The 20,478-nt window shown below is 41.6% G+C and overlaps 1 protein-coding gene across 3 annotated transcripts; it reads right to left on the bottom strand.

Annotated features, from left to right (window-relative positions):
- Positions 1-286: 286 nt before the first annotated feature.
- On the bottom strand, positions 287-19,774 carry LOC105388864 (cilia- and flagella-associated protein 58). 3 transcript variants are annotated; one of them, XM_048630443.1, is made up of 19 exons: positions 19,581-19,774; positions 19,015-19,143; positions 18,624-18,717; positions 18,007-18,142; positions 16,783-16,960; positions 15,397-15,516; positions 14,818-15,012; positions 13,586-13,707; positions 13,186-13,325; positions 9,997-10,135; positions 9,113-9,162; positions 8,634-8,812; positions 7,977-8,186; positions 7,411-7,561; positions 6,818-6,942; positions 5,225-5,382; positions 4,052-4,169; positions 1,072-1,138; positions 287-736 (listed from the first exon to the last, which is right to left on the bottom strand). In XM_048630443.1, the coding sequence occupies exons 1-19, from the start codon at positions 19,662-19,664 to the stop codon at positions 531-533; spliced, it is 2,601 nt and encodes an 866-aa protein (XP_048486400.1). In that variant the 5' UTR covers positions 19,665-19,774; the 3' UTR covers positions 287-530. The 3 variants fall into 3 exon arrangements, with proteins under 3 accessions (XP_048486400.1, XP_048486401.1, XP_048486402.1); XM_048630444.1 differs by lacking the exons at positions 18,007-18,142; positions 18,624-18,717; positions 19,015-19,143; positions 19,581-19,774 and adding an exon at positions 17,833-17,915; XM_048630445.1 differs by lacking the exons at positions 18,007-18,142; positions 18,624-18,717; positions 19,015-19,143; positions 19,581-19,774 and adding an exon at positions 17,659-17,741.
- Between the last annotated feature and the right edge of the window lie 704 nt (positions 19,775-20,478).

Below are 20,478 nucleotides of genomic sequence, written 5' to 3'. Positions count from 1 at the left end.
TAGGCTGTACACCTACAGTGTAGGGCAGTCCATATACGTTTGCTGTATTGCCACACCATTAACTATATCAGGACTAGTTGGTATAAAATGAACAACAACAACAAATTACATGTGTAACTACAACAAAAATGCAGTTTTCTTTGTTTACTGAGGAAACAAAATGCTTCCATAGAAAATATTAATTTTTGAAATGTTTTTGTCTTTGACGTAACATTTGGCGTTCATTTGATTCCTCTAGCACTGGTTTCCAACTGCCTAAAAGTTAGTGAATAGAGGGGGGCTGCCTATATTTTATGATCCTGCCCAATTCGATGTAAGTATAAACTACTTTAGACCAGCCAGACACGTTTCTACCAAGGACTCGTTAAAAACCGTTACATAAGTACTAGTAGTATTTAAAAATAAGCACTAGAATTGTAGGTACAAAAATCCAGTCTCATTTCTCGACACGGCTGTCAACGACCGCCAAAAACTAAATATAGATTTAACAAAAAACAAACTACCTATTACATACTTACTGTCCGTGTAGCCTAGTCGCCTTTGCAGATAGTGGTCATGATGTTGCTCTGCGGGCTCCTGGTTCCCTGGGGAGAAGGCACCTTCAGTCTCCGTGCCTCGTCAGCGTCGAGGGCCCTCTTCAGCTCGTAATACTTCTGCTTGTAGCTGGTCAAGTCCGAGTTCACTCTCTCCATGTCCAGACGTAGGTCGGACACCTGCCGCTCACGCATGTTCAGTTCTGGGAAAAGATATGTAAGTAAAAGGCAATAGAAGCCATAGCCTGTACATACAAAGTAGACGACTACCGAAAAAAGCGAAGATTTTCTTCTTGTTTTTGCGCAAACCGTCGCAGCAGTACAAAGATGACGGGTACCTATAGCACATAGGTAATAATTTTGGTGCCTAAATATCATTGGAAGGGTGAAGGTTCACAGAATTTCAGGAGAGCTACACAAAGGTACATGAGGTAACAAATAAATGCAACATATTAAAGCTTATCTACTTTAGTAGGTACCTACACCCGCTATTTTGATGTAGGTAGGTTGTACACGTTCCAATGGAATCATTTCTCACCCGCTATAAGACACTTCATTTTCCCGGTTCTCTGTGACAGCGCCCTCTGTGTACGATTCAATGTTTGCTGAAAATAAAAAACTTAGTTGAATGAATCCAATGCCAGTAACTACATCCCAGATGAGTAAAATATCAACTTACACCCTGTAGGTACAAATTACCAAAAGTTGTTCAGAATGCCTCACAGAGACACCCCGTTTCGGTTTACCTTATTGCAAACCTGTAAGTATAATATAAATTATACATGCTCGTATGAGCATGAGCATGTTAAGCTTTTACCTAGGAGGTCAATATGCCAAAAAACTAGGATTAGCTATGCTACCATTTTTATGACTGCATCTTAATTTTGAACAAACCACCTGCAACTATACCAACTGCCACTGCACCGGTTTACCTCACTGGCTGTGTCTAGGTATTTACCTTAGACCGGCCTTGATTTTTTCGGCACGTGCTAAACCAAAGACCTAGACATTATACCATATACTTAACAAGTAGTGAATATATTCACTAATAGATTTTTTGACGAATAAAAGCGCAGTTACTTAGATAGGCTTACTTTTGAGCAGCAATTATCTGATATTAAATTACCGATTTAAATCAAGGCGAGGACTATCTTATTATTCGACCAGATATTCGACTCTTTCATACGTTATTAAATTGCAAGTTAGTTAAATATGCTCTGTTCTTACGGAAATACCTACAACTACATACAGGATGTAAAAGTGAGCTCCTGATTTCCTTTACCTCATAAGTACCAGTCATATCTAATAGTCTAATACCATAGGCAGGATGGAAAAGATTGATGGATACCTAATCTACTATATATATTATTAGACCCTTTACTACCTACCTCAGATCCATTAATTAAGTTTCAATACTGTAACTGTTACTTTATTCGTGTAGACAGGTAGGTCCAGAAATAACGAGAGATACGTAGTCGTCAATTTCCTCGTTTGGAAACCCTACTTTATCTATTCGTCAAAGGAATCATTATGTAGGTATTTAAATAAGTCTAGATTTGTAATTAGATTTCAATTTATCGACATAAAAGCAATCAAATTATAAACACGTTTAAATTAGTAGGTTTCATTATATTTATCTATCGATATTCAGTTTATTGGTCGTTAAATTACTACCTCTATTTTACAGCCATAAATAGGGGGCATAACTTTATACATACTTAATTAAGTTTACTTAGGTATTTACTTAATTATTTACATACATTACAAAAATATGTATATTGTGCCGAAGATTACATGTTTAGCTAACATTAGCAATTAGCATTTATTTATTTTAAAATTCAGGAAAAGGAGTGGCTCACATAGTTTATTGGTACAGTTTGTTAGGCTAATATACTTATTTGGTATTATCGAGGTCAGTTATTTGGTGTAGTCTACCTACTACATACCACCCCAGTTAACCTACCTAATAATAATAACTAAGTACAGTTCCCCAAAATTGATAATGCACATAGAAATCTCCGTCATTGTTCGGCAACGGTCGTATTCCCGAGCGTTAGAAAACTATTATGTATTTAGAGTGGTTAAGTGCATTTTCTTCATGAAATTTTTGTAGAATTATGTAATTGGTGCTACAACAGATAATTGATTTATCAGTAACGAAATTTGATTCGATAATTCATAATATTCCATAATATTAAAATTTACTTCGAAAATGTTACAGTACTTTTCAAGTGTCTTACTGAAGCTGATGTAAAGATGGATGAAAGAAGGTTTGAATAACACAAGGTTTATATTATAAGGAGAAATGGATTTCAAACACAGGTTTACATTAAAATTTAAAATCTCAGTTCAAAAGTATTTACAGCTCTGATAATTTCACATTAATATTACAATTACAAACTTACCCCCTTATTCATAGAAAAGTTACAAGACGTTTTAACTAATAAACTGTTTTGTCCCTCTCTGTCAAAGAACAAATTGTTCTTTGTCGGAGAGGGACAAAACAGTTTATTAGTTAAAACGTTCTTTAACTTTTCTATGAATAAGGGGGTTAGTCTTTTGGGTGTGGCTTTATTTACAAAGTGAAGTCTATCAATGTGACACATATTTTATTCTTTAATTTGTTTCATAATAAGGCGTCATCAACAATAATTTGATTTAAGTTGAAATTAAATTCACATTTGAAAATAAAACCAAGAACGATGTGTAATAACAGCTCTATACATATAATTTCACAGAACTGGCTGACAAGAGAACGAGGACCTTTGACTGATTGGTGACAGCCGCCGACAGCCCGAATTGTTTTCGATTATGCACACATGATATTGACTACTAATTCTTTCAAACAAGGTGCAAAATCCAAGTGCATTGTTTAAGGCTCTTACGATTTAATGATTCGGGTGTTTCCGGGAAAACGACAGTTTGCGAAGATTGGTATGCGCATTATTAATATGGGAGAACTGTAGGTATTTATGTATAAGTTGTTTTGCCTAGTAGGCAATCAGTTTTATGATATAATAAAATAAGTTGGTGCGATGAGTCCTATGACCTAGATCTAGCTAGATACCTAGGCACACAATATTCTTTATAAATTAAAGTGTAGACTTAATGGAGCTTCGAACGGACGTGATAGGCATCTGAGGTTGCTCTCATGTAACCGGTTTCTGAAATATAGATAGATCACGATCGTAGCGTGCCTAATTATCTTGTCTAGAGTGATACATTACCGTGTTAAATACCTATTAGTTTTTATTTCTATTAGCCATTAATAAGATAGTAAAGAGGAGGTCCCCTTTATAAATATTTCAAAAATGAACCGTTTTTTGCGTATCTAGGTAGCAGACTAAAATAGTGATTACCATAATTATTACTAACTACGAATTATGTTTATCTATTCTATGACTAGCAGCCTAAATTAAACTCTTTAATTATTTAGTAACTATTCTATGTCTAGATGTAATTTACCTACCGGTTGTTTCCTACCTCGTAACTAAATTCGCTGTAACATCATATCAAACCTGAATTTCAGGGCTCGGCTGCAGAGCCAGCATGTCCTTCACGGCTGAGTACAGGTTTTCAGTTTGTTTCAGCTGCCGGTCTTTCTGTACCAGCATCTCACTTTGCGATAGCACTTTCCTGTGAACAAATATTGTTAATGGCTCTTTATTGACAGCCTAATTATCTTTGGTTAACATTTTAATCTATACTAGAGATAGTGTGGCTCCAAGTTAATACATTGATGGGCGTTTACAAAAACCTCATAAGTTTTGATGATTGCAAACATGTCCTAATATCATTATGATCACTGAGAAATCCTTAATATCGATGCAGGTTGAGGGACTAAGTTCCCTAACAGGGTAACAGTGTATGCAGTGAACCTACTTCTGTATCATGTGCAGTTTCTGCGTGAGCTGCACGTGGGCGGGGTCGCTGCCAGCCAGCTTCCGCCAGCGGTGCACGTTGATGGGCATCTCAGGGCCTCCTCCAGGACTTACTTTAACTACCTACTAGACATGTTTCTTCGTCAACGGTTCTTTGTGGAATAGGCATAGAAACGCGTCTGCAAGCCACGTCCCAAAAAACCGAGCACACTTATCAGTCGCGGCTGACAACCGCGTCCGTAAGGCCCGTCCGATAATGTGTCCCCACCTTCACACATTATACCTACTCCACGAAGCAACGTGTCACATTGGACCTACATCACAGAGCAACCATGCCAATCATGTCATTTGGACTTACTTCTGTATCATGTGCAGTTTCTGCGTGAGCTGCACGTGGGCGGGGTCGCTGCCAGCTAGTTTCCTCCAGCGGTGCACGTTGATGGGCGTCTCCAGGGCTTCTTCCCAGAGTTACAATAACAATATAAGTAGACAGTGGATCGACCCCTCACAGAGCAACCGTCATACGTTGGAATTACTCCACAGAGCAATAGTGACACATTGGACCTACTTCACAGACCATCCGTCACACATTGGACCTACTTCTGTATCATGTGCAGTTTCTGCGTGAGCTGCACGTGGGCGGGGTCGCTGCCAGCTAGCTTCCGCCAGCGGTGCACGTTGATGGGCGTCTCCAGGGCTTCCTCCCAGAGTAACAGTAACAATATAAGTAGACAGTGGATCGACCCCCCACAGAGCAACCGTCGCACGTTGCACCTACTACACAGAGCAACAGTGTCACATTGGACCTACTTCTGTATCATGTGCAGTTTCTGCGTGAGCTGCACGTGCGCGGGGTCGCTGCCGCCCAGCTTGCGCCAGCGGTGCACGTTGATGGGCGTCTCCAGGGCTTCCTCCAGGGCCCGCACGCGCAGCCGCTCGCGGCCCAGCTCGCGCTCCAGGTTGAACACCTGCGGGGAGGAGGGGCTGTGTATCAAATGTTCTAAATAAAGCATATTATAGTACCTACATACTCTCTTGGAATATTATAAATAAGTTTTTCCTAAAGCTTTGCTTCGCTTCGGTGTCAGCTGACAGCTTTGTACATGTAGGTATAGGTATAGATAAAACATCTAAATCTGTTCAGCCACTTTTGGCGTGAAAGCGTTACATCTTTCATCTATAGTGTCGTATATTATGTTGTATTTAATTCTATTCCATGATTGGTACATATATAGGTTAAGTACTCTTCTAATAGATACGTAAAACCTTTTCTCAACGGTAGCCGGTTGACGAATTTCGGCGAGAAAGATTGCACCTTGGACAGTGTCATAGGCTACAGACAGGCTGCACATGCAACATAACTAGTGCTGAGACAAGCGGAGGTCTCGTGTAAAAGCTGTTTTATATAAAGTTATGTGTTTTTTAATGGCAATGGCCTAGGTAGGTAAAAGATTAGTAGGATTTGGCAAATTTAAGTTAAGGTTGCTGCATACAGGACGACTTTCTATTCGGACGGGACGTGAACAAGAATTTTTCTATGAAACATACTCCGGGTCCAGTATGGCTGTTTAGTTAATATAATCCACACTAAAATTCTTTTCAACAAAAAAATTACACCATTGTTTGAAATAATTTGTTAAAGAGGATTGAAAGCATTTCACTGAGGATAAAAGAGCTAAATATATGACCCACAGGTCCCTTATGAATTATGAAGCCATCTTTAATTCAGAATTCGTAAAGACGATTAATGCGGGAATTAAGTAAATAAATCCACGTTTATCATAATTAAATTAGGAAGTAGGAAATAATATTAAAACACTCTGCTTAATTTATTTTCTGCATGAAATTAATGTCGTCGGAGACACGTGTAAGTCATTCACATCATTTCAACAACTCGCCAGACAGAAATTGCATCCATGCGACATCAAAATGCAAGACGACAAGCTTGACGAATATAAAACAACTTCCGGACAGATAATTTTCGACTGACAGATAAAAATAAAAGAGTAAAATGTTATAGAAAATTTACTTGTGCACATGGAAGTAGAAAAAAATATTTCTTTTCTTTTTTTCTACTTCAATGCTTGTGCATTTAATTTTTATGATGGCATACACTGTGACCATATTGTGTGTTTTTTGATAAATAAAGCGTACCTAAGTATTATATACCTACTACTAGCGGTCATGAGTCAATGAAAAGTGGGCCCTTTGGTGGTTTCAGGTACATGCGCTGCTATACTAAATTATACTTAATTCTTTCCCTAGGGAAGTTTTACTTCACTTTGACTTTACTTTTTAATCAAAAAGTACCTACACTTGCAGTTTCTACGCAAATCTCAGTCTGTGGTCGACATGTTTGGTTACGTGAAATGTCGTGAATCGCAGTATAAGCAGGTATGTTACCTCTAGCCGCAAGTCGGTCATGTTCTCTATGCCTCTGGCGAGCAGGTTCTTCTCCTTCCGCAGCCGCAGCACCTCCAGCCGCAGCAGTCGTATGTCTTCCACGCGCTGCTCGTACTGACGCTCGCCTTGAAAGTTGATCATTACATAATCATGGGCTGTTGACAACCTTAGACAAGTGGCGGATGAGGAGGAAAAGAGTATGTGGCGCTCAGTAGATAATGAAGGGCTGATGATAATGGGTTTCAAATGAGTCTTCCTAAGATATTGCTTCTTAATTTCTATTATTATTCGTTCGGTCCAGTCTAGTCTGACTCTCTAATCTGACTGGCCAATCCTCTCACTCAAGATGAACCTAACATATTCTGCTGGAAATGAACTGTAACCATGGGGCCAGAGGAGTTTTACAGTTTTTAGTCAATGCACAGGCAATAAGGTGAAACGACTAGCCCACTAAGAGCTGGTAGTGGTTCGATGATTAACGCTGAGAAGAGAGTTTTGGCGCTCCTTGGCAGAACCCATTTTACATTAGTATTCTACTACTTAACAAAAGGTTACTTGGTTATAAAACGGGGCCACAAAATCCACCTGTGTACCTCTATGCAGAGTGACCTCCAATATCCTGATCTTCTCGTACAGCAGTGCGATCTCGTCGTTTCTCCGCACGAGCTGAGCGCCGATGATGTCTCGCTCGTTCAGGAGACCTTCAAGTTCTTTGGAAAGCTTCGCTCTGGCTGTGTCGCCTTCCTGAGTTATGGAGGAAGGTGGGAATAATTGAAGGTAGTTGTCGTAAGAAATCTGCACGGTACAACTATAGGTACTTGAGGACTTACTTTCTACATTCAGAAAGGCGTGTTTCGATCTCTGAAATAGACTGTCGGCAACCGATGCCAATGATCTAAGTACCTATAAGTAATTTTTATTTAACCATATTTGCAGTAATACGTAAAATAAAAAATTCGGACAATAAAGAACTCTTCATTTTACGCTGAAGACTAGCAACAATTTCAAAGACCTAAGAAGGCTAGACTATGCTTCAATGTAAACTTTGAAGAGGAGCATTGTTTCAACCAAGGCAAAACGCATGATTCATGGCACGAAAATTGGCATAATAAAATATTACAGTTTAGGTATCGTATACTTCTCGTTCCCCACAACCAACCTGTATAATCCTATTCAACCTTCCCTCTTCCTGCCTTAACGCAGTATTCTCGGCCTTCGCATCAGCGAGCCTGGCGACCCCTCCCTGCACCTCCACCCTGAGAGCCTCCACGCGCTTGTTGCACTTCGAGAGAGAGGCCTCGGTGGAGCGGAGCCCGACTTCTTTGCCGCTGATGTCTTCTTTTAGCTGCTCGATCTGGTAGGCTAGCATCTGGGGGAAGAGGTGATGTGTCAATTTAAATATTAAAATATGGGGAGTTTTGTGCAAACAACCGTGAATACCTGGGGCTATTTTCATTACCTACGAAGTTTAGCATTGCTGCTGTGTAATGGGTACATAATATAATGCAAAAAGATAGATCGTGTTTGGCGCTGCAGCTCTCTGTATCTTTGTAGTGAAGCAAGAGTAGCATCCAGCCTCTTCGGATTCCATTACCAAACTAAACGACCAACATGTGCCTAGTTGCGGCACGTTCAAACCTTCGTGTGATATACGTAGCGTTGCGTTCTAAACTTTACATACTGTTCAATACCATCACGCACTATCCTACCACACACTTAGACTAATAACAGAAGGGACTGAATCTGAACTAATCTAGATAAACTCATGTCATGCCCCATTCTACTCTACCCATCTATCCATTCCTTACTCACTTACCTTCATCTTGAGCTTCACGTCCGTCAGCTCCGTGTTGGCCTCCGTGTAGTTCTTGTGCAACATGTTCTTGTCAGCTCTAGCGGTCTCCAGCGAGGCGGACAGCTGCCTCGTTCGGGTCTCCTCTTCACGGAGAGCTTTCTTGAGGTCCACGATGTCGGCCATGCGCAGACGCACCTCGTCTGTTGTGGAGTTAAGGCGAGGTGTCAGACGACCGGAAGGTGTAGTGGTTAGTAACTCTCAATGTTATGCTTCGGAAGGTCTTGGGTTCGATCTCCGGCCGGACAGATATTTTTGGAAAGAAAGATATTTGTGCACAGGTCTGTAATTTTGTGCTGATATTTCCATCTGTCTACCAAGCGTGGAGATAGTTTTGGAGGAGACCCGATGTTCGGCAGTGGTCCATTACAGGCTTTGCAAATGGCACACCAATATCCATAAATAAGAAAGTATGCTATAGTTATAGTTATTTTGATTCATACCTGTTACATCATCGACCTTCTCGTTAAGTGCGATGGTTTCTTCCAGCATCCTGTAAATAAAAAGAAGGGTTACTGGTTGCAATGAAACTTAAGAAGAATAACGCGAGGACTCCAAATGTTAAGGGGTCTCAGATATACACTGTCAGTAACCTACGTCCTCCATGGATTACCGCACTTCTGATGTGATCCCTCAACGATACCATAGTACATAGGCTCTCTCCATAGCAAGGTGGTATTTACTAATCAGTCTAATCAGCAAGAGCGTACAAAAGAGGATCATCCGATCAGGATCTTATAAAGCAGGCCCCTCTTTCATCTTGTATTGGAAGTTTTGGAGGCCAAGACTCGATGCGTCTGACGTCACTTTGTGAAACTTCTAACCACTCGCCACCGTTCAGCGAATGGGTGATGATGATATTGTCTTCATGTGTAGGACCTCTGAAACAGCTCACCTGTCCTTCTCCATCTCCATCTGCCTCGCGGCGATCCTCTGCTTGTTGATCTGCGCCTGCAGCAGCTCTAGCTCGTGCTCCAGCTGCTTCCGCCGCTGCTGCTGGAGGGATAGTGACTGGAGGTTCTCTTGGGCTTTCCCACTCGCAGGCGTCCAATTGGAGAGAGCGAGAGAGTACACATCATACCCGGTGCATATGTGGGAGCCCTGAAACAGCCGTTCACCTGTCCTTTTCCTTCTGCATCTGCCTCGCGCAGATCCTCTGCTTGTTGACAGCTCGTGCTCCAGCTGCATCCGGCGCTGCTGCTTCATAGAGAGTAACACACACAAACACGATACGACCCACTCGCAGGTGTTCAGTGGCAAAGAGCGAGAGAGCGGCACAACTCGATGTCATATCGTACTTGTGTGTAAGACCACAATAGCCACTCACCTATCCTTCTCCTTCTCCATCTGCCTCGCGGCGATCCTCTGCTTGTTGATCTGCGCCTGCAGCAGTTCCAGCTCGTGCTCCAGCTGCTTCCGCCGCTGCTGCTGCAGATGGAGTGACTGGAGGTTCTCCTGGGCTTCCGCTGTGTGGGGGAAATGAGTTTTTAGATGTTAAGTTGGAAGTTGGAAGAATATGTTTATATCCATAATTAAATGATATCCTATCGCACAGTGTATAATTATCAATACTGTACAGTATTGATAATTATGACACCGAAAACCGCACCGGCTAAAAGTTGATGATGAATTTGGATGAATAAGGTCCAATCCACGTGGGAAGAAAACAAATACCTACTAATTAGTTGAGTATAGAATAGTTTATTGGCAATAATGACAGCGAAAACCAGACACGGTCAAAATTTTTCAGACTTGCGATCTACTGTACGGTCGATGGTCATAACTCATAACCCATAATTTATATAATCATCGAATATGAGGGATATTAGATGTCGTTGTCGATACGATAGGTACTCTCTAAACCATACTTGAATAAGGCGTTACAGCGACGCAATGCTATAATGGCATTTCTCTCGTAGCTTTCACACGCTCAAACCTTTTAAAACGACACAAACAAGCGGAAAAAACCCTACAAAGTTAGCCCTTCATAATCACCGTTATCGATGGATCACTCCAGTTCGAATAATAATCGAGAAGTGTCGAGTAACTCGAGCACGATCAACCGTCCCACGTTCCTAATAAGTATTTAATAACCGTCTCATCAATAATAGTCGATTGTACTACTAAATTTATGTACACAACAGTGTTTTCATTCATAATGGATGTAAATATCGTTCAGATCGATTATGAAATTCATATTTTCTCACTCTTTATTTTGTATGAAATCGGTTCATTGAGACAATTAATTGTTTCAGTAATCACGCAAATAGCTGTAATTTGTCCAGCTTGAGCCATTACCATCGTAATAGGCCTCTCTATTGTGAGTCCGACGAAGAATGCCATTGTACCGTTTGATTTATTAAAGGATGTAATTTAAATTAGGCGATCTAGAGAAGCTAAGTAAACGTTATTTCCTGGCATTGAAAAATCTGGAAATGACGAGGAAAACTTGACCCAGTTGTGTCAAAAACTGTCGACTGGTCTCGGAATAACCATGAGGATAACACCTACATGGAAATTAATAAGTTCCTTTAGTCACTGGGGAAATATAATTAAATATTGAACCTAACTGTTCGTTTCGCAATACCTAAACTGTTTGGTACATTACCTTTTCTATGCACAATTAATCATTGTTTAATGAGGAGTTCGTAATGAAGTGTGCGCGGCAATTTGTTCTACACTGCGTCACTCTCTGTGCCTACACTACACACAAGACGGTACATTATGTATCACTGATGGATATAGGCATCATAGGTAGAGCTATGCTAAGTAGGTACTATAATGTGGCAAGTTACTTGGCGACCCTCCTTGCGGGGTGAAAGAAGTGGCGGGGGCGAGGTAGCACGACATGCTACACACGTAGAAAAGTGTGCCCGGATTAATCTCGCGATAGCTTGTAACTATTTCTGACGTAAGTAAAATTTTATTCTATGAGTGTTCCCGTAAATGTCATATTTAGCTTAAAATTTATAGTTTGACAGCATTAAAATTTGGATGTTTACCTTCAGAATATCTACCAATTTGAATTTATATATGTAAAAGTGTTTTATTTTATAAATCAATTTCCATGTAACTTTCATGTTCACTCTCTGTTTGAACTTGTTCATCGTCGTCGTCATACTCGTCATCCTCATCTTCATCATCGTTTTAATTAACTTCAATTATAAATCTAAGACAAAAACCAAAAAACATTATACATATACCTACTTTGAAGTATAATGTACTAGAGTACGCCAGTCTTATTAGTTCAGTGTACACCTATAATATTTTATGTTTAATTTACATTAAATTATAAATAAACAATAACATACCTGTCCAATACATCGTCAAATACTCTATCAGATTTAAAATATTCGTCTTAATTTTTTATGGTCGTCACAATTTCTCCACTTTTCAGGCGAATAAATAGAGAAAAGCAACTCTAAGTCTTTTATCTCTTTATCTAAGTTAGAGTCAATCGACGTTCTTGCGAGCTCGCCTTTCACGTACCGCCACACAAGTTCAATAGGATTTAATTCCAGGTGGTATGGGGGTAGGCGAAGCACGATATGACCATTTTCTTTCAAAATTTCATCAATTTTGTAATTTTTCTCTGTGTTTTGCTCATTAATTACTTTCATTAAATCACATAAATTTTGATTGCTTTCCTAGTTACAAGAACTGACAACTGACGCACTGTCATATGGACTCTTCGTCTTTGTTGTTTACTTTTTCGTATCTGACTGTGCAGTACCAACCTTTAGCCGTGTAGCATGACTGATCCGGTACGCTGTTGTACAAGAAGCCCCTATATTGAGACATTATACGATTTGTTGTTTTTAACGTTATTTTGTTGACGAATTATAGATACCTAATAATAATATAATGATAATATTAAAAAGGCCTCAACACTCATCCTAAGACTAATGGTCTCAGGATCAATGATCTCATGTGGGTCGCACTCAAATTATGACAGACTATATAAGACATGTGGCCGCCTCGGCTGCGCGGCCGAGACTGCCGTAACAATGACATGCAGTGCACGCGTTGCCCTTCCCCGCTACCCTCCCGCTACCCGCTGTCGTCTTGGGTACCTCGTCCCCTCCGCGTCTTTCACCCCGCAAGGAGGGTCGCCAAGCAACTTGCCAAGCTATAGCTATTTGCAAAGTAACCCCGGTATTTGTTTTCCTGTTGAGATTGTGTTAAGATTATCTTGTAAACTATACAATTACTATCGCTTGCCAAGATTTCATGTACCTATTCTTACTTAACTAGGTTCTTATGTATGTCTAACCTTTTACATTTAGTTGTTATTTTACAAAAGTAATTTATAAAACAACTACGTAACTATAAAATTACTGTAACCCCAAAAAGGTGCCCAGGTAGGTACCCACTTACACGTATATGAAATATTAATTGTAGGTATAAGATAGGCGATATCGCGAAACATCTGTGGTACCTATCTGTATCTAGCTTAATTTCATGTAAGTCTGAATCCGATCATAAACCTAACTTTATTTACTCTAACATCACTCACTCTGCATCTTCTGCATGTTGTTATTCAGTATATCCTTCTCTCTCTGCTGGTTCTCTATCTCTCTCTTGTCGCTCTCGGCTTGCTTCTTGCTCATCATGATCTCGCGCTCCATCACCGTGATCTGCTGGCGGAGACGGTCCCTGAAGGAAGGAAATAAACATAGATGGAAGACAGAAGTTGAGTGGATGGATAGGACTCTTGAGCCCTTTAGCAGGAGCATCAATTAGAAAGTTTTTTTTTTTTTTGTAAAAATCTCTTTATTTTTGCTGACTGTAATAAGAAAACCAGAATGAGTTTTTTGATGATTGCAAAAAAGATTGTATTCCTACGAGTTTACACCTACTAGCTTAGTAAATAGTTAGCTTAGCTAACTTATTCTATTAACTAAAATGAATCTTACCTCTCCGCATCAGAAGTGGCCTTAGCTTGTTCCAGCAGCTGGTACTTCTTCACTTGTGTCGCGAAGTTCTTGTTCAACTTCGCAATCTCCGTCCGCTGTCTGTTGTTGTCGTCTATTGAGATCTGAAAAAAATACAATATACATTGTGCAAGGGGGTTCGCCGCGGGTTCCGCTCATCTGGCATAATCTTTATTGACCAAAACTCATTTCGCATAACTCGTATGGTCTAAACTTTTTTGGCCGAACCATCACTTTGCCAAGACTTATGTGGCATAAGGCTCGTTTCGTCTAAAACTCTTTAGGCATAATCTTTAAACACCTAAGTTTCGTTTGCTCAAATTTATGTTCACGTCTATACCTATGTATATTCTTGTTTCTCCTAATGTTACCTTAATAAATAATATATTAAGTATGTAGTAAATGTACAAATTGTGGTATTTTTCTCCTACATCCCGAAAATCATGGTATTGTATGATCAAAAAATCGAAAGTTAACGACCAATATAATTATTACAAACCCCATGAGATCGAAACCTAAAAATAGGTGCGACGACGAGCAAACCGAGGAGGAGCGTGTTAGGTGCACATGTTCATCAAAACCAAAGCGGAGCGCAGCGAAGCGGAGCGGAGCGTTTTCCAAACAGCGGAAACAATACAAGGCACCAGTTTGCGCTATGTAGGGAGACGCTCCGTCAAAGTTAAAGCCAAACGAATATTATTACTTTGTATAAACCTATGCCATAGCATTATTAGGCTTTTCAAGATTTGGCCATACCATTATTAGGCTAAACAATGTTATGCGAAATAACTTTTTACTAAACGAGATTTATGCCATACGATTTTCGGCGTAACGAGACTTTGACCAAACGTTACTATGCAATACGAGATTAGGCAAAAAAATCTTATGCCAAAAAAGGTAGAACCGTTCGCCGCAAAAATCGGCTATACATATAAGCCATTTTAGGGCGCACGCGCGCCAACAGAACTAGGGGTCGAAGTGGTCGCCATGGCCGAAATCGGTCGGACCAATCATCATCATCATCATCATCATTATGCAGGGTGTTAAAAAGGGTAGCTATCTAGCTATAGAAAGCTGGTTATGAAATATTGGATGTAATGCACTTCTGGACGCATCCAGTAGCCTTGGAGACATGTCTAGCAGCTGACTTCGATTGGCCAACAACGATGTCACACCATCCATAGTTTTGGTTTTTCCAAAAGAAATACACATACCTTCAACTCCTTGCTAACATCACCAAGCGTCTTCTTAGACTTCTCACACTCCTTGGCCTGTCTCTCAAGTTGTTCCCGAGCGTGGGACGCCCTCGCCAGCGCCGCCTGCTGCTCCTGCGTCGCTTGGACCACCTTCGACTGAATCTCGTGCAGTTGCTTGTCGCGGCGTTCTAGCTGCTTTTCCGATTTGGCTAGCTGTCAAGGTATAAAGTGTTACGGTGACTGCTGTTGTAGGTGTTTTACCAACATTTAATTGGGAACTAACAAATGTACAAGCGGCATAGATGACTAAAGTAGTTCTTATTACTGTGTGATAGCACAAGGGTTTGTCTCCAAGTTGAAAGGATAAGCAAGATCAGTTTTTTAGTAGCTGATTGCTCTGGAAGGACAGTGGTGGTTTAATAAATCTGATGATGAAGAACTCGGAGAAAATTGATAACCTTCAGTGTAAGTACTTTTTAAAATAGTGAAGGTTCCTGATCAAAACTCGGATCAAGAAGATCACACAGGAAGTAAATACTACAAAAAACTCGGTCAATAGTAAATAATGCTTCATAAAGTAAATATTTAAAGGGATACCTTTTCATTGAGCATTCCGATGGTTTTCCCGCGAGCCTCAATCTCGGCTTTGAGTTCATTGACCTCTCCTTTCGTATGTTCCAGCACTCTGTTCGTCCGCACCGCGTTGTTTTCATATTCCTGTGGAATCATTTATCATAATTATTTAACAGATAGTGTCCCAAGAAGGTACCTAATAGGTTTTCTGCCTACTGCTTCGCTGCTTCTCCTAAAGGTTGGTTTGATGAAGACTATTCAATGTGTCCTTTTGCCTTGGTTTTACTAGTTTATACACTTACTATACTACCGCCACCATTACACCACCATTACGCTATCAATAACTTGTTTCTTTTTTAAAAGTAACTACTTACCATTCAACCGATACTGAAAACTTCCGATACTGCTACTCTCACCTCTAGTTTGTCCTCTTGTAAAGCTTCCTTCTCGGCGGCCTCCTGCGCGCGGCCCTCCAGCTCGCGCTGGTACTCCACGGCGCTCTCCAGCCGCCGCGCCGCCGCGTCCAGCTCGCTCTGCAGCCGGCCCACCTCCGCCTCTATCTCTAGTTTATATTATCTTACCTTGCCTACTGCTGTGCTAATTCTCCTAAAGGTTGGTTTAATGAAGCCTTGGTGTGCTGCTTCTTCTGTAGGTTGGTTTGATGAAGCCTTTTTAATGTGTCCATTTGCCTTGTTTCTAGTAGTTATGTACACTCATTCCAGAAATCACGCCATGAGCAATCTGTTCCTTTTTTAAAATACTTACTGCTACCACTTCCGCAATGATATAACTTCAGAAAACTTCCAACCGTTGCACATGACTGCATGTTTAGTTACTTCTCTCACCTCAAGTTTATCCTCCTGTAAAGCCTCCTTCTCAGCGGCCTCCTGCGCGCGGGCCTCCAGCTCGCGCTGGTACTCCACCGCGCTCTCCAGCCGCCGCGCCGCCGCGTCCAGCTCGCTCTGCAGCCGGGTGACCTCCTTCTCGAACGAACTTTCTATCTCTATCTCTAATTTCATCGGGCTATCTCCTTCTCTTTCTCTAGTTACTTTGCCTACTGATGTGCTAACTCTACTACAGGTATTTGTGTCCTCTAGCCTCGTTCCTAGTAGTTTAACACTAAATATCGCCACCATCACGCCATCAATTATTTGATTCTTTTTTATACAGAAAGACAGTAAGAAACATACAAAGTTACCTTCTTACTGCTTCTATTTTACTCTGTAAACCAACCTACCTAACTAATTCTATTATCTACTCCACTACTACCTATCTACTTTTCATTTATTGTATACCTACCCGTGTTACATGGTGTCAATAAATGATTTTGAATTGATTTGATTTGATTTGATAACAAATGCACAACCGACACTGCTTACTTCTGAAAACTTCCGATACTGCTTCCCTCACCTCTAGTTTGTCCTCTTGCGCAGCTTCCTTCTCAGCGGCCTCCTGCGCGCGGCCCTCCAGCTCGCGCTGGTACTCCACCGCGCTCTCTAGCCGCCGCGCCGCCGCGTCCAGCTCGCTCTGCAGCCGGGTTATCTCCTTCTCGAACCTCTCCTTCTCTTTCACTGCTGATGTTGCGCCGCTGTTGACGGTTTAAAGGGGCTGGGTTAGTGGACATAATGCCGGATACAATGACGTCTTCACGTTGTTTAATGGATAGTGAACAGATACATAAAACACCTCTTCACTCTTGGGTGCCGTAAGGTCTCTCCCTAACATGTCCATAACTAACACCATAACTACTCTCTATGGAGCCACCAAAGCCACAACTCTTTCTTACTCACACAATCGTAATCACCAGCCCGCCACTGTTCCTGGTGACCAGCTTCCTCATGGTCTCCAAGCTTTCCACTCCTGTACTTAAGCCTTTTAGAACTCCATAACACCTTACTGTCTCTTCAAACAACGAGCATCTACCTATAACCACAACTCTTCCTTACTCACACATCGTCATCCCCCGTGCGTCTCTGATTCTCAAACAAAGAGCACGCATACACAGCCCCTCCTTTTCCAGCCTGGTGACCAGCTTCCTCATGGTCTCGAGGCTCTCCACTCCTGGACATATGCCTCTCACATCTTACTGTCTCTCCAAACAAGAAGCATTGCCAACGGCTCTCTAGTTACACATCATCTCCCGCGAGCTCCTTCTCCCGCCTGGAGACCAGCTTCCTCGTGGTCTTGAGGCTTTCCACTCCTCTCCATATGCCTCTCACAACTCCATAACACCCTACTGACCCTTAAAACAATGAGCATCTACACACACAACCCTTCCTTACTCACACATCATCATCCCCCGCGCGTCTCCTCGCGTCCAGCTCCTTCTCCAGCCTGGTGACCAGCTTCCTCATGGTCTCGAGGCTCTCCACTCCTCTCCATACACCTCTGACAACTCCATAACACCCTACTGTCCCTTAAAATAATGAGCATCTTCAACCACAACCCTTGCTTACTCACACATCATCATCCCCGGCGCGTCTCCTGGCATCCAGCTCCTTCTCCAGCCTAGTGACGAGCTTCCTCATGGTCTCGAGGCTCTCCACTCCTCTCCATATGCCTCTCACAACTCCATAACACCCTACTGTCCCTTAAAACAATGATCATCTACAACCACAACCCTTCCTTACTCACACATCATCATCCCCCGCGCGTCTCCTGGCATCCAGTTCCTTCTCCAGCCGTGTGACCAGCTTCCTCATGGTCTCGAGGCTCTCCACGCCGGCCAGCTCACGCGCGTGCATCGCATCTGCTAGTGTACGAGCATCCTCTGTGGGGAAGACTTGAGTTATATTACTATGTAGTGATAATGGTATTATTCGTGCACCATTCATTCATCATCACACAGTTCCATTCATTATCAATTATGATAATTATAGAATTGCTGTAGCCCGCGAGTCTCGCTTCGCTTTGAATGTTTTTCCCGTGGAAATTTCGGGATAAAAACTAGCGTATGTGTTAATCCAAGGAATCAGCTTCCTATATACTTAACAAATGCCATGCATATCTATTCAGTAGTTTTTACGTAAAAGAGAACTTAAAAAAACCTCTATACAAACTTTAGCGTTATCTGAAACACGATAAGAAAGAGTATGCATGGACGCAAGTGACTGTTCGGATGCTACTCGTAGAGTGTAAGTTTATCTTATTGATCACTTTAAAGAGCTTTCCGGAAACTGTCTGTAATTCGACTGGAAACCTCTTTGAATATTAATTTACTTTTTAATTGAGAAGGTAAAACGTCCTCTTACCGACGTCAGCGCGCAGGCCGGCGATGGTCTTGTTCAGCTCGCTGATCTCAGCCTGGTAGTCGGTGACCGTGTCGTCAAACCTATCCATCCGAGCCTGAAATATGAAATTATTGCCTATTGAATGACTTCAAGCTAAAATCTCAATGTTCCGCATGAAAAACAGTAGGTATCTGTAATGACCTCTGCAGGATATGGTTGGCGGATTGAAGATAACGACACTACATAAACATTTTGGAATATCTACGCTGTCCGGGAATCGGACTTCGGGACCCTCGGCGCCACAGTCGGCATCACTGGTACACCATCCGCCATCCGTATCACCATGTCACGATATGCTTTGATGTGATGCCGTGTTTTGTAATCACAATACAATGTCTTACTGTCTCCATACCTGAATAGCCTCCAGCTCCTGCGCCTGCTTCTTATTCTCGCCCTTCTTCTGGTAGTAGCAGTCGTACAGCTTGGTGACCACGTCCGCAATGTGCTTGAGGGCATCGTCCTCGCGCAGAGCCTCTAGGATCTGAGGAATGTTGAGGACGTAATGTATGTAGGGTAGGCTGAAGTCTTAAAAGATTCTTTCAAGGGAATTCCGGAATAAAATATAGCCAATTTGTTAAATTGGGGTGTTGTAAAAGATTCGTATGTGCCAAATTTTATTAAAAAAAATACCAGCTGTAGATAGTAACAAAGACAAACATCCGTCTATCCCAATCTATCCATAATCATAAATTTTCACGTTTGTAATGTTAGTACCTACCACTAGGGCTAGACTAGTTTTTGTCACCATAGTGAAAAGATATTCCAGCCATTACATTAGTTCTAAGTCGCTTCATGCCCAGGGTGCGCCAGACAGTTACTAGTACAGTCCACATCTCTGGACCTTAGATCTGAGACAGGTAGAGCCACCAAGAGTGGAGCTGATTAAGCAAGCAAGATATGAGAGCCACTGGCACTAACCTGATCATATTCCTTCTCAGCCTCCGTGGTCTCCGAGGCCACCGCCATCAGCTCCCCGAAGGTTTCCTCATCTTCTTCCTCCATCTTGAGAGCTTCTATCTAAAATATTACTACAAAATAACGCTTAATAAACAAGAAAGCAAATAAGTAAAAATTGGTAAATAATGCAGTTGATGGGTTGATGGTTTCTATGACAACCGGAGAGCATTGTTGACAAGCAAATATATACCGATATTGCGTTGCCATGGCGATGAGTTTCCTATAGAGCTTAAAGCATGCGTAAAGTTATTCTATGTTATTATTCTGAGCTCAAAAACGTTGGCCGCCACAGAGAAAAAATCCGGCCAAGTGCGAGTTGGGCTCGCGCACTGAGGGTTCCGTACAAGTCTCCTTACTAGAGATAGTTTTCCTTTTAATCTCATCATTATGTAGGTATTCTCTTACTCAGGCCACCGTATTCGGCCATGGCGACTGCGTTCAAACTCCGTGTTTTATAGTTGCTGAGGGTTCCGCTGGTGTGCCCTCAAGTGACTTATATAGCCAATCTTGGCTTGGAACGTTCGTGCACACTGGGCACACGTTAAGACACCGTTTACCTGAGTTTTTATGTTTTTTATGTTTTTGTTGCGTTTTCGACCACGAAATAAAAGATGCAGTGGCAGCCGTGGTTACTACCACCCTAAGGGTTTGGAGCAAGCAGTGCATGAAGACTTCTCCGGTGACGAAGGTAGGTATAGTACCTAAAAAAAACGTGTTTTTTTAACCAACCATTTAGCCAGCAGGGGGTGGGAGCGGTGGGAGTCTAACACATTTTTGTCCTACATTCTCTTCGGCCTATACTGACGACGATGAAGTGTATCTTGTAGAAATGTGGACTCTTGACACTTGTAGTAGCTTA

Source organism: Plutella xylostella, chromosome 26 (genome assembly GCF_932276165.1).
Source record: "Plutella xylostella chromosome 26, ilPluXylo3.1, whole genome shotgun sequence".
In the NCBI taxonomy this organism is placed as follows: domain Eukaryota; kingdom Metazoa; phylum Arthropoda; class Insecta; order Lepidoptera; family Plutellidae; genus Plutella; species Plutella xylostella.
The sequence above is the reverse complement of the archived record's forward strand: the minus strand, read 5'-3'. Positions and strand labels throughout refer to the sequence as shown.